The 20,075-nt window shown below is 32.9% G+C and overlaps 1 protein-coding gene across 1 annotated transcript; it reads left to right on the forward strand.

Moving 5' to 3' along the window:
* The first annotated feature begins 14,763 nt into the window (after positions 1–14,763).
* LOC150098855 (uncharacterized) lies at positions 14,764–20,075 on the forward strand. The gene is made up of 2 exons (XM_090405414.1): positions 14,764–14,864; positions 19,761–20,075. The coding sequence occupies exons 1-2, from the start codon at positions 14,789–14,791 to the stop codon at positions 19,997–19,999; spliced, it is 315 nt and encodes a 104-aa protein (XP_090261540.1). The 5' UTR covers positions 14,764–14,788; the 3' UTR covers positions 20,000–20,075.

Genomic DNA, 20,075 nt, shown 5'->3' on the forward strand with positions numbered 1-20,075 from the left:
AACACATCCACAAGACTTATCCACAGTTATACTTAAAGCACTATCAATCGCACTTCAGAATTCTAGACATCAATTATAGGGTACTTCAACTTTCCTTGTTATCACTCATAAACTAATTAAAACACTGTGAGGTTCTTTTTAAGGCAAATCGGAAATAAGCCGCAATTCGAGATCAGCTGGGTTTATTCAGAATTCTTCCTTGAATGTTCAGCTTTTTACTTTATCCGATTGTAGCTTTAATTTTCCTTCTATTATTACTGCTGATTTCAATTTCAGCTAACTATAAAATTCGTTACGTTCTTGCTCACTTATAAAAATTATCCACTTAACTCCTACCCTTAAGAACCTTTTATTTACTTCTACTTCTTTATTTTATCACCTTACTTCCTTTCACTTCCAAGTTTCCGTCCCCACTCCCACCTTTTTATATATATATTTTTTATTCTCTCTTTAGCCCACGCTCTCTTCCACTCGCTATCTTTATTTCACGCGTCTCCATGATAACAGACAAACATAAACATTCTCGCCAATGTTAGACAAGGCTATACTACTACATTGAGTCATTACATACGTTAACCTTTATACACAAATAGAAATAATTAGAATATTTGCTTTTCAATAAATGCGTAGTTAATATTGCAAATACAAGTTTTTATAATATTGACATAACAATAAATAAAATAGCTTAATAATATTTAATACAGAATCTTTTTACCATTAACACATTTCTTTGATTAAATAATTAAATAATCGATATAATTAAGGTAGTTATATGATATCAAATTATATTTACGTTACTTACATTAAATAATATTTACAAACGCAGCCTTTGTGATGGAAAATCATGTTGGATTCTGAATCAAATAACATTTATTCTATTTTCTACATAATTAGAATCCAACAATATTAATATAAGTATTCAAAAAAAAAATCTTTACAGAATAACAGAAAAAAAATTAAATTACATAAATATACTTGAAATTTTTTTATTAAAATTTTAGGGTTCTTGATTTCATATTCACCAAATTAGAAATAATGGTCTTAACGTCTAATTCCGCACATACATCATTTTCAATAGCTGTTAACACCAAACTAACAAGCCTTTTTTGTGACATACTTGTTCTTAAGTAGGTTTTAATCAATTTCAACTTGGAAAAGGAACGTTCACCGCTCTCTACACTAACAGGTAAGGTTAATAGTATTCTTAAAGCAATTGAAAAGTTAGGGAAAGATAAATTATTAGACACAATAAAATTAAGAATATCGAAAGGGTTTTGAATATTTAAATTATCCTTTCAAAAAATATCCCGGAAAACACATAACTCGTCATATAGTTCTATTGCATTTATGTCTTTATTGTTGCTGTCCATCAAGAGAATCTCTAAATCGTCACAATTTTTTCGTAAATGTTCGTTATTAATTTGTAGTAATCTATACAAGAAATTGAAATTATCATAATATGTTTTTAGTTGTTCAAAACGTTCTATTAACGAACACATTGCAACGTCTAGAAGTGTATAAAACACATTCACGCTAAATTTATCTTCTGGCGATTGTGGCGTTTCGTCATGATGCTCGTTAGTGAAATTGTCGTGTCTTCTTTCGTCGTCGAACTTCCGTACCAGTTTTAAATTCTTGTTCTCCATCCACCTCTTCACTCAGTTCTTTTGCCGTTTTTAGAACTTCTTTAAAATTTGTATCTGATCGATACTCTTGTAAGAATATTTTTAAGTTTTCGACAGATTCTAAAGCAAGTGTAATGTTCATATTTTTGTCTTGAAGCATTTCACTCACTAGCTGGTGGAGAAATTAATAAACTTTTCATATCAAAAAAACGCATACCCAGGCAGTGCCAGATTTACGTATAAGCTAAAAAAGCTACAGCTTAGGACCTCGCAATCTGCCGGGGCCTCAAATAAAAAAACAAAAAAATATATATAAATTGATAAAAAATATTCGTAGAAAAATCACTCAAATGAAGTCACACATATCCCGATGATAATTTCTAAATAATTTTAAATATACAAAATATAACATTAAAATAATTTTGGCGCATTGTAAAAGTGATTGAGATATTTTGTCTTCTTTTTTTTTAAAGCATTTATTTGAGAGTTTTTAAAATATCGGCTAACTTCAAAGGGTATCTATCCAATAATTTTTGACCATGCTTAATCTTAAATAGTCCTTCCAAGTGGGCTTGCCCCAAGGTCATTGTCTTTCGGCTTTCCCTACTTTAACTGAGAAAAGGCCCCCAGGGGAATAATAGAACAATACAAAAGAAATTAAAGATTACATTCTTTTTAAAATTAAAACTACAAAGTTCCAAAATAGAAAAATAAATATAACACATTTTAAAAGTTTAAAATGTTAATATTTCTGTTGTGAAACGGCAACCAATTCGTTTGCTCTCTGTTTCTCTGTGTCTTCTCAAGTGAAGTTAAAATTTATTAAAAAACAAATTGAAAAAGAAAAATACATTTTGAAAAGGTAAGTGTATGTGTATGTAATATTATTTTACTCCCTCCCCCACCCCAAGAATGAAACATCGTTAAAATCGATATAAAATAAAAATATGTATTTATAATTACTAACGAAGGTTCAGCGTGCTCTCCCCCTAGCCAGGGGGCGGCCGCAATCTTGGGGCCGAGACATGTTGTAGAGTTGATTGATAAATTCTGTCAGATTGCACGGAAGAGATCTTGTTCAGAAAGTTTTTTCCCCTCTCAAAAACGTATTAATTAAAATTTTTAATTAATACGTTTTTGAGAGGGGGAAAAACTGATCAATACAAAATATGATCAATACAAAATATGAAAAATTAATTTAAAATTATTTAATACCTAAATAATTTTAAATTAATTTTTAAGATCATCATTTAGAAAATGTTTGTAATCTTTCATTTTCTAGCATTTACTTTTGCTATTCCATTTCCAACTATACAATGAAGCGAACATTTGTAAGCGGATACCAGAAAAGAAAAAGAAAGCAGCAGCTTGAAGACGAATTCAAAAAAAGCAACAAAACTTGATATATATTTCACCGCAGCAACGAAAGATGATCCACAGATCCAGGGAGAGCAGCCAATTCCAAAACAACAGCCTATTGTCCCTGAGATCATAGAGTCTAGAATCTCAGCTGATGGAAATATTGTAACTGATCCCAGTGTGAACGTTGCTGCTGTTGGAGAACCGGCATCTACAGTTGAAACAAAAAAAATTCACGAAACTCAGTAATATTGGTCAATGGGGGTGTCCTCACACAGGATGAACTCTCATACTGGATCTTAAAAGGTCCATCAGAGTGTCAGCACTGGAACGGTCCATTTGAAAACTCTAAGCGTTCATTCAAAAATCAGGTTAGATATTATTCAAAAGTTCTTTTTCAGAATTGGAAGGTTAATGGTGAAGTATACGATCGGGAATGGATTGTGTACTCACCAAGAACAGGTTGTATTTATTGCTTTGTCTGCAAACTGTTTTCAACATCAACTGCAGCACTAGCTTCTGATGGATTTTCTGACTGGCGAAATGCCATTGCAATTCAAAGTCATGAACACTGTGAAGATCATAGAAGAGCTTTGCTTACATACTTGACAAGAAACCGTGGTCAAACCTTAGACTCGGGACTAGCAAAACAAATAAAAGAAGAACAGCTTTATTGGAGGAATGTGCTTGAGCGTGTTGTTGCAGTAATATGCACATTAGAAGAACGTGGTCTGCTTTTAAGGGAGACAATGAAACATTTGAATCGCGAAATAATGGCAACTACCTTGGTTTGTTATAATTGATTGCTAAGTTTGATCAATTTCTTTCCAATCACATAAAACAACATGGAAACAGAGGATCTGGGTCTCCTTCATATTTGTCAAAGACAATATGTGATGAATTGATCCAGCTTATGTCTAATAAAGTGAGAAAATCAATTTTGGATGATCTGAGAAAGGCAGGTTACTTCAGTTTGTCTGTGGACTCTACGCTAGATCTTTCCCATGTGAATCAACTAACTGTTATAGTAAGGTATGTATCACCTGGTGATGCATGCTGTTGAACGTTTTCTGACTTTCCTAGAGTTGGAAAATCACAGTGGTGAATGTATGGCAGGTATGGTGGTGGATTATCTAAGTAAGGACTGCAAAGTTGATTTCAGCAAATGCCGAGGACAGTCATATGATAATGCAGCGAATATGGCTGGCAAAATACAAGGGAATGCAACAAAAAATCCTTGAGTTAAACAAGCATGCTATATATATTCCATGTGCCGGTCATTCACTAAATCTTGTCGGCCGTGCTGCTGTAGATTGCTGTTTAGATGCAGTAAACTTTTTTGCTGTTGTTCAAGAAATATACACTTTCTTTTCATCTTCTACAAAGAGGTGGTCTCTGATGTTATCTTTCTTGAAAATAGACTCAGATACCAGAGTACTACAAAGACTGTCTTACACTAGTTGGGAAGCAAATGTCAAAGCAGTGTCTGCCATAAATGTGAGTTATAAGCGCATCATAGATGCTCTAAGTCACATTTATGATGATAAGAATGAAAATGGAGCTACAAGACTAGAAGCTGGTACCCTTCTGAAAAAAAAAAAAATGGAGGAACTAGAGTTTGTTTTTGTGCTACATTTATGGAATAATTTGCTGCCAGAGTTTCACAAAACCAGTATGGCTCTCCAGGATCCAAAGATTGCACTTGCCACATGTGCAAATCTGTAGAAATCACTTTCTCACTATGTTAAAAACATTCGAGAAAATTGTGATGATTTGAAGAAGTTAAATCTAGATTTCCTGGTGTAGAATATAAGTCTACAGTAAAAAGAAAGAGGATGAGAAACAAACGAGCCAATGATGGAGCTGCATCTGATGCTAATGAACAGCTTTCTCCAAGAGACAAATTTCGAGTGAAATCCTTCATTCATATCATAGACATCCTTGAGGCAAATTTAACGAGAAAAGCAACAGTCTACAATTATGTTGCAAATAAATTTTCATTTCTAGTTGATTTAGAAGTTTCAGAGGTACAGCTACGAAAGGCACTAGATACGTTAATAAAAGAGTATCCATACGATGTTGATATTAATCTCACGAGTGAACTGAGGCACTTCCATGAGTATGTTAAGCAGAATTATCCTGAAAAAGAATATTTTCAACACAAAGATTTGTATCAAATCATCTTTCAAGACAAGATTGAGTTAGTTTTCCCTAATGTTGAAGCAATATTAGGACTATTCCTGTGTTTAATGGTAACAAGTTGTTTCGGAGAAAAATCATTTTCACAGCTAAAGAGAATAAAAAATTAACTGAGAGCAACTATGTCTCAAGAAATATTGTCTGCACTTAGCATCAGGTGTATAGAAAGCGATAAGTTACGTAGCATATCTTTTGATGACATAATTAATGATTTTGCTTTTGGGAAATCAAAAAAGAAAATGTTTTAAGTTATATCCTAGAGCCTTTTAGAGGATTATATAATATAATTATTTCTATTAAATATAGTTGTATTATAACAATTTATCCACTCCATATTTCAAATATATTAATTTATTATATATATATATATATATAATCATGAAACATATATATATATATATATATATATATATATATATATATATATATATATATATATATATATATATATAAACTAATCGCCACATATATATATATATATATATATATATATACCTGTATTATTTGGAATTTTGGGTACATAATTTTATGTGATGTCTACTGTCAAATTTTCGCCTGAATCAAAGATTAATTTTTTATATACTACCAATTATGTTGTTCTATTAATTTAATTTTATTTTCCTATTTTAATTTAAAACTTTCTGTTCTATGAGTCTTCTTTGTCGTTTTTAAAACCTTTTCATTATATAATTATTTCTGTGATTTTGTAAACGCATACTTTATTATTTTTTTAATAAAAAATAAAAGACAATATATTTTCATATATTAAAAAGGCGTATATATTTTAAATTTTTCTGAGACCAGCTGATGTAATTTAAAACAGTAGGGTTTTGTATAACTTTGGGCCTCAGCAAGTCTAAATCCGGCCCCCTGTACCCAGGGCAGCAATAGCGCAATGATTTATGTTCAGATCAAGGACAAAACATAAGGACACTAGAGCAAGACAATCATAAAAAGTTGCGGTTCGTAATAACATTATGTAGTCAGACGATTCACTAGAACAAATATTGAAAGCAGTTTTAATATATTTAATGTAAAAGTATATTTTACTTAGTTTTTAATTACGATCCAACTATTTCCTTAATCTATCAAACTAGTCAGACTGTAATCACTGTAATTTCGAATCACTGTCAATAAAACAGCACTTGAAAACAAAAGGGATATACTGTTATCGTAACTTCAGATCATTTTAGGAATAAGTGCGGAATTATGATTTAAAAAAGGAAAAGAGAAATGGGGAAAAACTTTCATTAATAAGTTTTGAATCTAGGAGTAATTCAAGAATCAATTTAACTGTTCTTTTAACTGTTCACATACAAAAGAATCAATTGTATTCAGTATGACTCAAATACACATCGCAGTTGTAAGCTCTTTTAACTGTTCACATACAATACCGCTGAAATTGCCCGCAGTTCAATTTCGATTGCATAAGTTTCCGTTGTTTTGGAGAGTAACTATCACGATGTCCACAATTTTTAATGGCAATCATAAATACCAAATTTCATTGAAGAATCATTAATATCAGTTCTAATTATTTCGTCAATTTTTAAAGTGCACTTACTGAGAGGAAATCTCCTTTGTTTCCTAGAGCACAAATTTTATTCCATTAACTGAAGTTATTGCAATATATAATTTCGACGCGTTTGCACTACCCATGCAAATGGCCCTACTGAAATAGAGTAACTCGACAAATTTTTGTATAATTAAAATTCTCAATTTCAGCACAATTCGTACAGCCTGAGTCAAGAAATATCTTACATAAGAATGAAGGTAGTATATTCCGAGACAGATATTTTTATAGCCTTATTCGTTTTGTGAAACACGTAAAATTAATAAATAAATAAACGAAGCTCTCTTCTAAGGAAGTATTTCCTAATTGCCAGTGTCTAATTACGGAAGAGCTGGCAATAAAACAAAGACATTACATTACATTACAATGGTTCAACTGTGAGCAAGCTTCACTAAATAAGGGCTCAACTCAATATATAAATAAGACCTAACACGTCATTTTTTCGTTGCATTTTAATTTATATCGCATGATAAACAAAGGAAAAACTTCAAAAAGTTCTTCCCCCCTCCTCTTTCGCTAATTGTAAGTTTCGCTAATAGCAAGCCTTCTTGTTATTTTATTTTTGCTACTTCATATTTGATTTTTCACTTTCAGAGTTTGACATCAATATATTTATATTATAAAAAAAAATTATGAACTTCAACAGCCGTTTTTATTTTGAAGACTTAGTGGGGTTTTTTTTATTTATTTATTTTTATGTACATGTTTCTACAATAAATTTTATAAATTTTGAGTTTGAGTTAGTATTAGATTATTATATATATATATATATATATATATATTAATTCGGTATTTTTGCCAATTCAATATGTCAATGACGTATAAGGTTCCACTCACTGCAAAAACAGGAAGCATTACATTAAATCCTGAAGGCGGCTGACCAGAGCTACCAGGCAGGCAGTATAATTTTAAAAATTAACAATCTTCATATGCAAAATTAATATAATATGAACTATTTTAATTGTGTCATGAATAATTAATGACGTGCTGGCAGCAGCGGGATAGGAACTGTCAAACAATGAAGCGAAGCTCAAATACGAAAATACAGCTTTGCTAACTTAGTGAACGATTTAGTTTAATCAGAAACAAATTACCATTTATTTCTTTCCAACATCAGTTACTCCATGTAATAAGTTTTCAAAATCATCTTGGTCTTTCAATTTATTTATTTTTTTAAAGCTATTTGATTATACAGTTCTTAGTTTTAAGTACTTTGCTAACTCTCCATTTATACTAGTCGTTTCGCGTTTGCTCTTTGGGTTTTAAATACAGTATGATAATATGTTCATTATTCTTTTTCACAATATTCGGCTACTATTTTCATATTATCTAATCTATAACTCGTACAGTTAGATTAGTTAAAGTCTGTATTTAACTGTCCTCCTGAAAACAGAGAAATGAAGAAGAAATCACAACTTTCAATCTTCAAGCTATTTTTGAAGTAGGTTTTACTGTGAATAAATATAACATGGCTGCTTTTTTTTTTTTTTTTACTTTTCTTGATTTATATTAACACAAGTATTCCATAGGTTTTTCAATAACTTAATCATACTACTACAGACCTGCAGCCAACGAAATTGACTACGTAGGGTGTTTATTTTATAATTACAAAAAACAAGCTATTAAATTCGCTAGTAATACAATTAGGAGCCACATGAAAGTATAGTTTCTGAATAATAGATAATATATAATTATTAATAAATAATAATAAATAATAGAAATAATAATAGAAAAATGGATAATAGATAATAAATGTTCTCCAGGGGACCCTGGATAGGTTTGTAGCTGTTTGTGCAGAAGCTGGAATGAAGATCAGTGTGGCCAAAACTGAAACATTTGTGGTCTCAAGACAACCATCCTCAGTGCACTCTACATGTGAGTGGAGTCCCACTGAGGCAGGTGAAGAAGTTTAAATACCTTGAGTCCATATTCACGAGTGATAGAAAGTGGGAAGTAGAGCTAGATACTCGAATTGGCTCAGCAAGCTCAATATTGCGGGAGCTTGGCCGTTCGTTAGTATTGAAGCGGGAGTTAAGCCAGAAGGCAAAGCTGGTTGTCTTCAATGCAGTCTATGTCCCCATCCTCACCTATAGTCATGAGAGTTGGGTAATGACCGAAAGAATGCGGACACAAATCCGAGCAGTTGAAATGAGGTTCCTTCAAGGGGTTGCGGGGCTGACAAGACTTGACAGAGTCAGAAGCTCTGCAGTTCGGGAAACCCTCAATACTCAAACGCTGCTTCTCCGTGTTGAGAGATCACAGTTACGTTGGTACGGGCACCTGGTCAGAATGACACAAGAGAGAGACTCGCTCAGCAGGCCCTCTTTGCCAAGCCAGAGGGTGGGTGGTCACGTGGAAGGCCAAGGACTCGCTGGATAGATTATATCCAAAACCTTGGGTGGACATGTTTGGGAATCTCACCAGAACACCTGAGCTTGGTGGCAGAGGATCATGACCATTGGAAAAGTGGGCCTTGAAGATGTATGTATGTATGTATGTATGTATGTATGTTATTATTGACATACAATTTTGCGACCCTCAAAATTTGTCGCGATTTATCTCAGTTGCGTCGGGGGCTACGACGGCCCTGCTTATAGTTAGATCAAACTCTTTGATAGTTTTCGTTTAGTGACTCGCCATATTTCAAAAGAGCGCTTGTATTTATTACAGATGGTGTGAACAGAGCTTATTTATGTATCTATCTATATTTTTTTAATTATCCGAATTTATTTTATTTTATTATTGCGAGTTTTATCATTTGAGTTAGGGAGATGTGCAACAACCACCGTGGTATTTGAGTTTGGATTTTTCTCTTTCTTTGTTTTCTCTATTTGGCTTTATTCAAGGCAACTGTCCATTCAGATCTAATGCACGAAACCGTAACTTCATATACACAAAACTAATATCTGAAATAAACAAATTGCACCTTCTCCTCTCCAAGATTGACTGATAATAATATCAAGGGAAACAGTGAATAGATCGAAAAAATAAAATAAGATATAGAAAGACAAATGCTGCAAATATTTTTGATAAGGAATGAAAATAAAATGGCAAGAATGTCGAAAATATATTAACTAAATCTATGACACATAACGAAATAATGAAATAGAAAAAACTTCAATCCAAGCTTTGAGCAGACCTACTTATAAACTGCCCAAGCATTTAACAGAATGTCTACAAAAGCATATAACCGCCTTTCTACTTCAAAGGATCTGCTCTTTGCATATCTTCTGCAGTCACGAAAACGAAGGTCTGCGATGTTCTTTTCACTTGTCACTTAAGTAATAAAAGTCATCAAATACAGAATTTGCATTCTTAATATCATCTTACAAGAACTGGCAAATACTGGCGAAAATGTCATGAGAGTAGCCGTTCCTTTTCATTAACTGTACAAAGAAGGCTTGTTTGAATAGAAAAAGTCTTTATTCGCTAAACTCTTAGCATCAGACAATAAACGTGTGTGTGGGCGGGGTCTTAAATGTCTTCTATGATAAGGTTTAAATTAGTAAATTGAGTTTCTCTAAAAAAACTTGTTGATAATTTGACATTAAAAAAATTATAAAAATAATAAATTTGCTTCAGCATATCTGTGAACACAGAGGGCTGCATATTTATTTATTTATTTATTATATTTACATTTTAAACATCTGTGATCCTAAAAGATATTTCAAAATATACAAATATTATGCGTATTTATTCTAGCAGGAGGCTTTTTCCAAAATAGGAACACACCCACCCACCCACCCACCCACCCACCCACCCACACACACACACACACACACACACACACACACACACACACACACACACACACACACACACACACACACACACACACACACACACAATCTATAGCATTTTGTATATAGTATACAAGCTTGCAAAGCACAAAACTCTTACACATATCTAAATTTCCAGCTGAAGGAGTAATTATACAGGTCTCAAAAGTATAAAAACCATTTTAAGAAAATTCACAAACATAACAGAAAGAAACTGCATATTACACAAGTTAAGAAAGCAATTAAAGCGTCCTTGGGCGTTACAATACTATGCATTAATCATTGCCTCTATGTGTCAGGCTGTTAAGCTTGGAATATGTTACATGTATTAAATTACATAATATTTTGTGTTATAAGGATTATAGGAAGAAATTTCTTAGCTATTAGTTTCAACAGCACGAAAATAAAAATAATGAGAGTATAATCATCAATTGATTTACATTATAAAAAAATTAAAAAAAAAAACATTAGATTCGAACTAAGACGAGTCTCAAAATCGAGCTGAAAATAAAAATGAGAATATAATCGATGTTCTCAAGAAAAAGAAAAAGCTTTTATTTTTAATGATCATTACATGACACTGCCGCGAAGTTCAAGCACTCATGGCTACTCGCTCAATACTACGCCATCTGCCGTCTACATTATATGATCCACCCTAGCATTACGCAACCCACCGTCCAAACACACACCGTCTATGTAATATTTTCCATTAGTATGGAAAGAAGTATGCTTAGTATCACAAGATTGCATCACAAAAGGAATACATGGATAAGAAATCAAACCAAAGTCTCTGAGATCATAGGACGAATAAAACATCTGAAGTAGCAATGGGCTGGGCATATTGCTCAAAGACAAGATCAACGATGAACAAAAGAAGTACTGGATTGGATTCCAAGAGAGGAAAAAAGACCACGACGTCGACCTAAATCACGGTGGATTGACGATATCATCAGATTAGCAGGAGTGACATGGAAAAGGAGAGCCATTAGGGAAGAAGATAACCAACGCAAATAGGTAACAAAATGCACACAAATGAAAAAGAAGAATATACTCGAATTCATTTTTTAAATAAGATTTTGAAATGTTTGAAGTTGTATATTCAGATTTTTTAACTAGAGTTCAAAAGATTATGCCTTCATCCAGCAGTGGATCGAATGATGATGATGATATATATATATATATATGTGTGTGTGTGTGTGTGTGTGTGTGTGTGTGTGTGTGTGTGTGTGTGTGTGTGTGTGTGTGTGTGTGTGTGTGTGTGTGTGTGTGTGTGTGTGTGTGTGTGTGTGTGTGTTAAAGATACCAAGTTATTTTTTAAACCTGGTTTTACTCCATTTCCCAAGTAAGCAAACAGACAAGTAAGTCAAGTTTGCGCCTGCAAGTATTGCAAGTCTAAGTGACCCTACACGTTGCAAGTCAAGGCAACTCCTGGTAGTGGCCCCTTGCCTTTAATACATAGCATCATACATCTCCTCCAGGAGATGTGCTTTGCATTAAGGGTAAATATTAAGAATGGTGATCAGAGCTTATCCACCTTTACCACGAGTCGCCTTGACTTGCACTACGTGTGGGGCCACCTAGACTTGCAATACTTGCAGGCGCAAACTTGACTTGTTTGTCTGTTTGCTTACTTGAGAAATGGAGTAAAGCCAGGTTTAAAATAGCTTGGTATATTTAACATTTATTATACCCAAGGTAAAATACTTTACACACACACACATATATATATATATATGTTAAAAATACCAAGCTATTTTTAAACCTGGTTTTACATATACTTTCTATATATATATATATATATGTGTGTGTGTGTGTGTGTGTGTGTGTGTGTGTGTGTGTGTGTGTGTGTGTGTGTGTGTGTGTGTGTGTGTGTGTATTTCGGTTTTTAACAGCCTTCGTCAGGTATTTTTTAGGAAGAGGAAACAATAATAAAAACTGAAGATTCTAAAAAACTGAGAAGCACAAATAAATTGCAATACATAATTAAAATAAAAAAACGTTGTATTAACATTCAAGTTGTTCTTTTTTTCAGTACTGGCGTACTCGAGAGTCTGCTACCACGCATACAACAAACAATGGCACGTAAAAAAGAATAACTTGAAGTTAAGTTAATACAACGTTTTTTATTTCAATTATGTATTGCAATTTATCTGTGCTTCTGTTTTTTAGAATCTTGTTTTTATTATTGTTTCCTCTTCCTAAAATACCTGATGAAGGTTATTAAAAGCCGAAACTAGTTGTGTTTTTTATCATTAAAGCATTTAATTAATTCTCGGTTTTTCAGTCATTAAATATATATATATATATATATATATATATATATATATATATATACACACACACAGTAGCGCTGTACCTATGACTGAGCATCTTCAATGATCGCTAATTCATAAGTAGTATAGAAATAGAAGACACGACACAACATAAATAAAAAAATTAAATAAAATAATTTAATTTAATTAGGAAAAGATTTTTGGAAAATTTTCTAGTGTTTTTTTCCTTTTTCTTTGGGGGCACCCAAATATATATATATATATATATATATATATATATTTGGGTGTGATCTTCACGGATTTGCTAAGAGAATGTGGTTGTTTGTAATTACGGCCGAAGCAACTGGGGCTATGAGGCTAGGTTTGAGATTATATTATGAATGTAACTGCGTGTATTGCTCTGGTACGTTCGCTGGACGAAAAACTAGTTTCCGGGAGGAAAAATACTGCAATTGCCATATCAGACCGACTAACTTACCTTCAGATGAAGAAAAGAAAAAAAAAAGAAGGTTTTTCGTGTCCTAAAAGGTTTCAACCCAGGTCTTTTTAATAGAAGGTATAATCAATGCCGACTGAACTGATGAGGTTCTCCAGCGAGGACAATACCGTGATTACAAAATACTATAGATTTTTTGTATGTGCGTGTGTGTAATATTTACAAAATAAATGAATAACTAAATCTTACTATATATTCACATAAGACATTCTAAATTATCTTGCTTCAAAAAATGACCTATAAAATTCTCCCTTCACACCTGGTTCAAATTAATCCTTTTTTGCAAAATATCTTCTGCCGCGGAGAATGTTAATCAAGTAAGAGTCATTTATAACTTTAAGGAATTAAAACTGGTTAAAAATAAAATGGTGTATTATGGTTTCTAACCAATAATTAAAAATTACGAAATTCGACATGTATGCATACTATTGTGTACAGATCAATGATATAAGGCCTATATTATTAGTGCTGGTGAGAGAGGATTGATTTTACATAACTACACGACTATTACACAAGCTGCAGCGTTGATTATTAAATTATAAATATAGCTCAAAACGGACTATTTCTGGCTGGTTTAATTTATATATGTTTTATACAATTACTACGGGGGCTCCGCCCACCGTAGTAATTTGAACGAATAATTTGAACACCTACGGCGCCCAACCCCCAAAGTTCCGGACTTGTAGGCCGGTTCTCCTTGAATTCTGATGACTCGAATTTTGAAGACTTGACACTCAAGGTAGCTCCTGAGTTTCAAATAACTTGACAAAAAAAGTAACACAAAAACGTTACATAAACAGGCTTATCATTTTATATATATAGGGTAGATATTCAAATTTCTTTGAAGAAATTCACAAATCATAAAGTTAAATACTGATAATTCGCGTCAGAATTTTCAAAGAAGCGGTGAAAATTAAACATTTCTAGGAAACACTTATTCTATTAAACGAATAATTTGAACGTTTTTGCAGTAAGTGTGTTAGGAAAAGTAACTAACATTGACACATTTGTAAATACAACACCGGTTCGTAATTTTATTAGTTCAGCTCCTCAAAACGTGACAAAACCAGTGTGCGCGACGAATGCTTTTGTACGTCACTTTTAGCAGACGAGTAATACGAGCTTCAGGACACGAATGATCGTTAAATGGCGTTGAGTGAAAGCAACGTGAAAATGCATTAGAGGAAAGTTTTCTTGCGGCATTAACAGCCACACACACAGAAGCTATTTATTCAGCCTTCTAGCCTTGTTTGTTCGACATTTCACGGAACTAAAAGCTGTTCAAATATGGTATCTGTCGAAACTTTTATCGCTATCACTTCACCACTGACTAGCTATTTAAGAATGCATTTACTCTTGCAGGAAATATGAAATTTGTTTACTCACCAGTTGCTATAAAATCTTTAAACTAACATTAAATGAAATTATAAATAGAAAAGCTTACCTTGCTTTCCAGATCATTATTGAACTTCGGACAGCAGTTAACAATGAATAAACTAATGTTCATACTATTTAATTTAATGTTTCTTACCGCTCTTTTGGTAATGGTGGAATCTCAAACCGGTAAGCTTTCTGAATTATACTAGACAATAATATTAAAGTTACCTATGTCAAGAAATTTTTTTTTTAAATTCTTTTTCTGGTTTATATTTCTTTCCTTCTCCTTTATTATCAAATTTCATAAATTTAATTAAATTAATTAAATTAACTTCGGGTCGCTTTTCGTAACTTTTAGTCGCGCCCTCTGTGCATATTTATACATAATAGTATAATAAATATGTTTTTAATCATGTTTATATTTTAGAAAATTCTCAGTAGCTTTAAACTTAATTCTGTGTATAGTTTGTTATTCAACTTAACTATCTAGTTGATTAGGAAGAAAAAATAATAATAATATATATATATATATATATATATTATGCTGAAAATTTAGTTTATAGTATTTCTCTTCGGGAAAAAAACAGGTGATAATAATAGACTTGAATTAGAACCAAACTGCTGGTTATATGGAAACCAAGAGAGTATTTTGACCAAAACTGAAAGCTTGTTTCAATTTTCTCTGCACTTAGACCCTTTCTGGTCAGGACGATGCAGCTTAGATGTCGTCTTGCTTCGCTATCTAACCTCCAATTGTCAGCAATTGAAAGTAAGATAGCGAACCAAAAACAAGCATCAATGTCGTAAGCGGTAGTTTTCTCATTAACTATGCAAGAAAATGCCTCTGTTTCGGGAAACAAATGTTCTTGCTGCATTCCCTAAGAAAATTCTGTTCCTTTATTGTTCGCTGGTCACAGTATAACTAACAGTAAACTTGAATATTCAGTTCTGGATAAAATGAAAACTGAACAAGTGGCATTATGAAAGAAATTGCTCATAAAAGAAATCAAGCTATGACAGGAATAATATCTAGAAATTAATATTAATTCAGGCTAAACAAGGGATGTTATCTCAAGATAATTACAGAATGAAAGTAAAAAAATAAATAAGTAAAAAGTAAGTTGCCTTTTCTTGTAAAAATAAGTAAGACAAGATTGAATTATGTTAACATTGCAATTAGGTTGCTCTTTCTGTTGAAAATATATAGTCTGGATATTTGATACTTCAGTACATGATCATAAATGTGCTGAAAAAAACCCGGTTTAGAATCCATCGATGATAAGAGTAATCTTTGCAGAATTTTAAATGAAAAGTGAGTAAGACAGTCATGTAGAGATGGGACAGTTTCCATTTCGGAAATCTCACGTTTCTACCTCCTCATAACATGCAAACATAAAATATTATAACAAACATGAAAAAGTAAACACAGCTAACAAACTTGGCAGACTATGGGAATAAAGGTTAACCATGCTGTTTCATCGGATTTGGCTTTAAGTATCCATACATTTTATGAGAACAGGTATACAGACAGGTCAAAGTTAATTGTGCCGCTCGCTTGTCAACTCTTCTTTGTGTGTGTAGTGTGTGTGTGTGTGTGTGTGTTACAGACTATGCATACAGAAGCCCGATTCTTCTGGTATTAAAAATAAATAAATAAATAAAAAATTAAAAAAAAAAAATAATAATAATAATAATAATAATAATAAACTGAACTGAAAACTAGTTTCCATCTTATGGAAACTATCAAGTATTTTGTAGCATGATTAAAACCATTTAATTTCTCCCATCGTGTTGATATTTGATTAATGGCTGACCTTTTCATGTTTATCAATCGCGTAGTGAGTAAAATGGAAAACAATTTTAATATATATATATATATATAAAGTGTATTTATAAGTGTATTTATATATTATCTATTTTAAGGCGCCTTAAACTTAATTTTTGCTGAACTATTTCAGTAAAAATAGCCGAATTGTACTGGCGTCATTCAATAAATAAAAAGTGTATTTGTTTTTATTGCTATTTATCTATTTTAAATACTGTTCAAAGAAATCGAAACGAGAAAAAAAAACTGCAGGCACGAAATTCAAGGCTGTATAGTTATTTATTTAAACAGTAAGCATGTTATTCCGTAATTTCTGGGCCCAACAACAACACTGTCACAGTGAAAGCAATTTTCAAAGAGCAGAACACCATCATATGAACATCTAGGACGCAAATGTATACTGCATGTAATCTCAACGTAGATTTTTAACCTGGCAGTAGGAACTGGAAAATCTCGAAAGAATGGCAGTTCTGTAAATAAGTAAACAAGTCATCGTACTTTTACTTAAAAAATTCACGTAGAGAACTTCGAGTTTGATTCATCTGTTCAAAATGTTTCCAACACCAGTTATGTTCACGAAGATCGCTCATTTTGATATAATATAACACAAGTCATGCGAAATGTTTCCTAGTAAATTGAATTAATGATCGCTGTAGAGCTATGCTGTTATAAAATTTAGATCCCACCCCCTTTCTCAACCATAACTTATATTTGTACGAAATCTTGAGTTGCTTATTTCAGAAGCAATATATTTTTCTTTATGTATTTAATTTATATAATAATACATAAACAATAAAGTATACAAAAAAAAAAGTGGATCTGTTTCAGGCATTTAGCGACATGCTCTGAGAAAGCCGAATTGATTATTGGACCAGGATTATAGAATTAGGGCATCATATAGCTTTTGATTGATCCTAATTCCAGTGCCCATGACCCCGCCTCATTTGCAAAACATGTCTTAATTCTTATTTATATATTTATTTGCGTTGAATGGAAAATATTAGGACAGTATTACGTAGCAGATTTCTTAGAATATTACGATATACAGTGTAATGGGAGATTTGAAATTAAAAAATATTTTTAAAAAAATCCATCCTCTAATGCAATTTACTTTCAAAGAGTGGAACTTTTTTCCTAATCTAGGTTTGAAAATCAGCGTCAGCAGCCCTCGGCTATCGATGATCTGTGACCCTAACCCTTAACGTTCTTTTTTGTTTTGTTTTTTTTCCTTCCTGAATTAGTGAATTATACTGTGGATTTTGCTGAAATACAGGTTAAAATGCGCAGCTTCTGGGGGGGGGGGGGGGAACCGCACTCTCCTTTACTTAAAAAAAGTAAACATATTAATAAATTAAAAACAAATAGAGCTTAGAAATGTTACTTTAATCAGCAATTAGAATTAAGAGCTTACATGATCTTTCTTCTCGCTATCTAGTATTATTAAACAAGAAACATTGTTGCTACAAGACTCCACCCGAAAAATTAAAATTATAATTTTAATAATAAACAAAATATATAAAATAAACTTACAATTTCATAGGATTTGATTTCATAGGATTTTATAGGATTTTATTAATAATTCAGTATTTCAGTATACCTATCTGTATAGATCAATGAAACTACTAAGTATACGCAATTTTGTATAAAGTATAATAATAATAATAATAATAATAATAATAATAATAAATATTTTGAAGAATAGAATTTCGTTCCTCACGGTACTTACAGTCCATATGGTAATTTTTATTTTACTAAGTGTGTAGGGAAAAAGTTTGCGGATTCGATGCGAGTTGCCCCTGCACACCTAATAACATGAAAGTTGCTAGGCTTACGAGTTCGATTATAGGAACTTTTTTTGTAATAGGGGACTTAAGTGTTACTCGATCTTTTGCATACTGCGAAATTCACCGCGACTGCAGCGATGATGAGAGACGGAGACCTGCTGCCTTGAGGGTTTGATTCACCTTTCCATTTTCCTTTGAAGAATGAAAGGAAGTTGCAGGATTTATTTATATATAGAGTGATCAAAAGTAAAACATCCTGTTTAAGGCCTTGTGGAGGGCCGCACAGTGATCCAAAAACTGCAAAACTTTGCAAGAATACATTGTGCGTCATCGGAAGCCATATTTGAGAAGGGGGAAAAAATGGTAGTTCCAAAAAATTCACCAGCAGTATGCGCTGTATGATGCACCAAATGTAGAGGTAGTGTTTTTTCTCTGTGTGTAAGAAGGGGAAAAGAGACATAAGCATAAACTTATCAGGATGATCCCGTAAACTGTCTTTACGAAATCCCCAGAACCAGAAGTCACAGAGAGTTAGATCAGGTGAACGAGCCGGCCATGCAGTGGGAAACGTATACGGCTAATCACTCTGGCTTCCGTGAAATGTTCTCGAAGAACCTTCTGTACAGATCGACCGATGTGTGAAGAAGCCCCCTTCCTGGATGAAAATGACTGAATCCACGCCTGGCGCTGCTGTAGTTGTGGCACAACAAAATTGTTTATCATATCACAACACCTCTCAGCAGTAATTGAGCAGATCATTTAACCCGACTAGCAAATGTTCTCAAAAAAGTATGGTCCAATGATAAACGAAGCTGAAAATCTGCAACAGACAGTAATTTTGAGTGAATGCAAAGGAATTTGTAGGATTGCGGGTTTTGCATAGCCCATACGTGGCAAGTGTGGGTATTCACAGCTCCGGTCAGGTGAAAGTGAACCTCATCTCCCCATAAGATCATCCATGGCCACGTTGCACCCAACTTCACGCGAGCAAGGAATGTTAAAGCTAATGGCAGTAGACTTTCAAAGTCCTGGGGGAGCAAGTTCTGTGTCAGGGTTATCTTGAATGGGTAGAAATGCAGAATCTTCTGTAGAATTTTCTAGACAATTGTATAAGGCACGTCCGTGTCTCTTAATAGAGCACGTGCACTACAAAACCAATGATGTTATTCATGGTCTAAACAGCAGTAGCAGTTTCATTCACTTTTGAACTGAGCGAAGCTGAGATTCGAAAATAATTAGGACATTTTAATTATGCATTCAATTATACATTTTTTATGATTTCGAGAGAGAGAGAAAGAGATTCAGTGCAAAAATTAAGACAACCTCTAAGAGAAACTTAGCTAAAAAAACTAACAATTTTAAAAAACTAACAAGCGCAGAATTTTTGACCTAATAGTTTGTTCTTCTTCTACTGCTTCTGACTGGTATTGGGTGATAGATTAAGTTTCTGTATAATATGCTTTCATTTTCCAGGGAGAAATAATAAACAAACAAGTAATTCAAAAGAACGAGGTAGTTCTAGTTCCCAACATGACAGTTCCTCCTCGGAAAGCAATGAAAATGCAAGTAACTCCAGTGGAAACTCCAGAGAAAACAGCAGTTCAAACGGAAATAGGCAAACGTCCCGTTCCAGTAGCAACAACAGTACCCGTGGCGCATCTAATAACAGAAACAGTGGAGAATCAAGCAATCCTTCAGGAAGAACATACTGATTAATAAGTTCTTGCTATTATATTTCACAAAATCTAATTTCATTTTAATCGCTGTATGCTAATAAAAATCTCAGTT

The sequence above is a fragment of the Typopeltis vanoorti genome, chromosome 15, assembly GCF_054136105.1.
Source record: "Typopeltis vanoorti isolate ZY-2024b chromosome 15, IOZ_Tvanoo_1.0, whole genome shotgun sequence".
In the NCBI taxonomy this organism is placed as follows: Eukaryota; Metazoa; Arthropoda; class Arachnida; order Uropygi; family Thelyphonidae; genus Typopeltis; species Typopeltis vanoorti.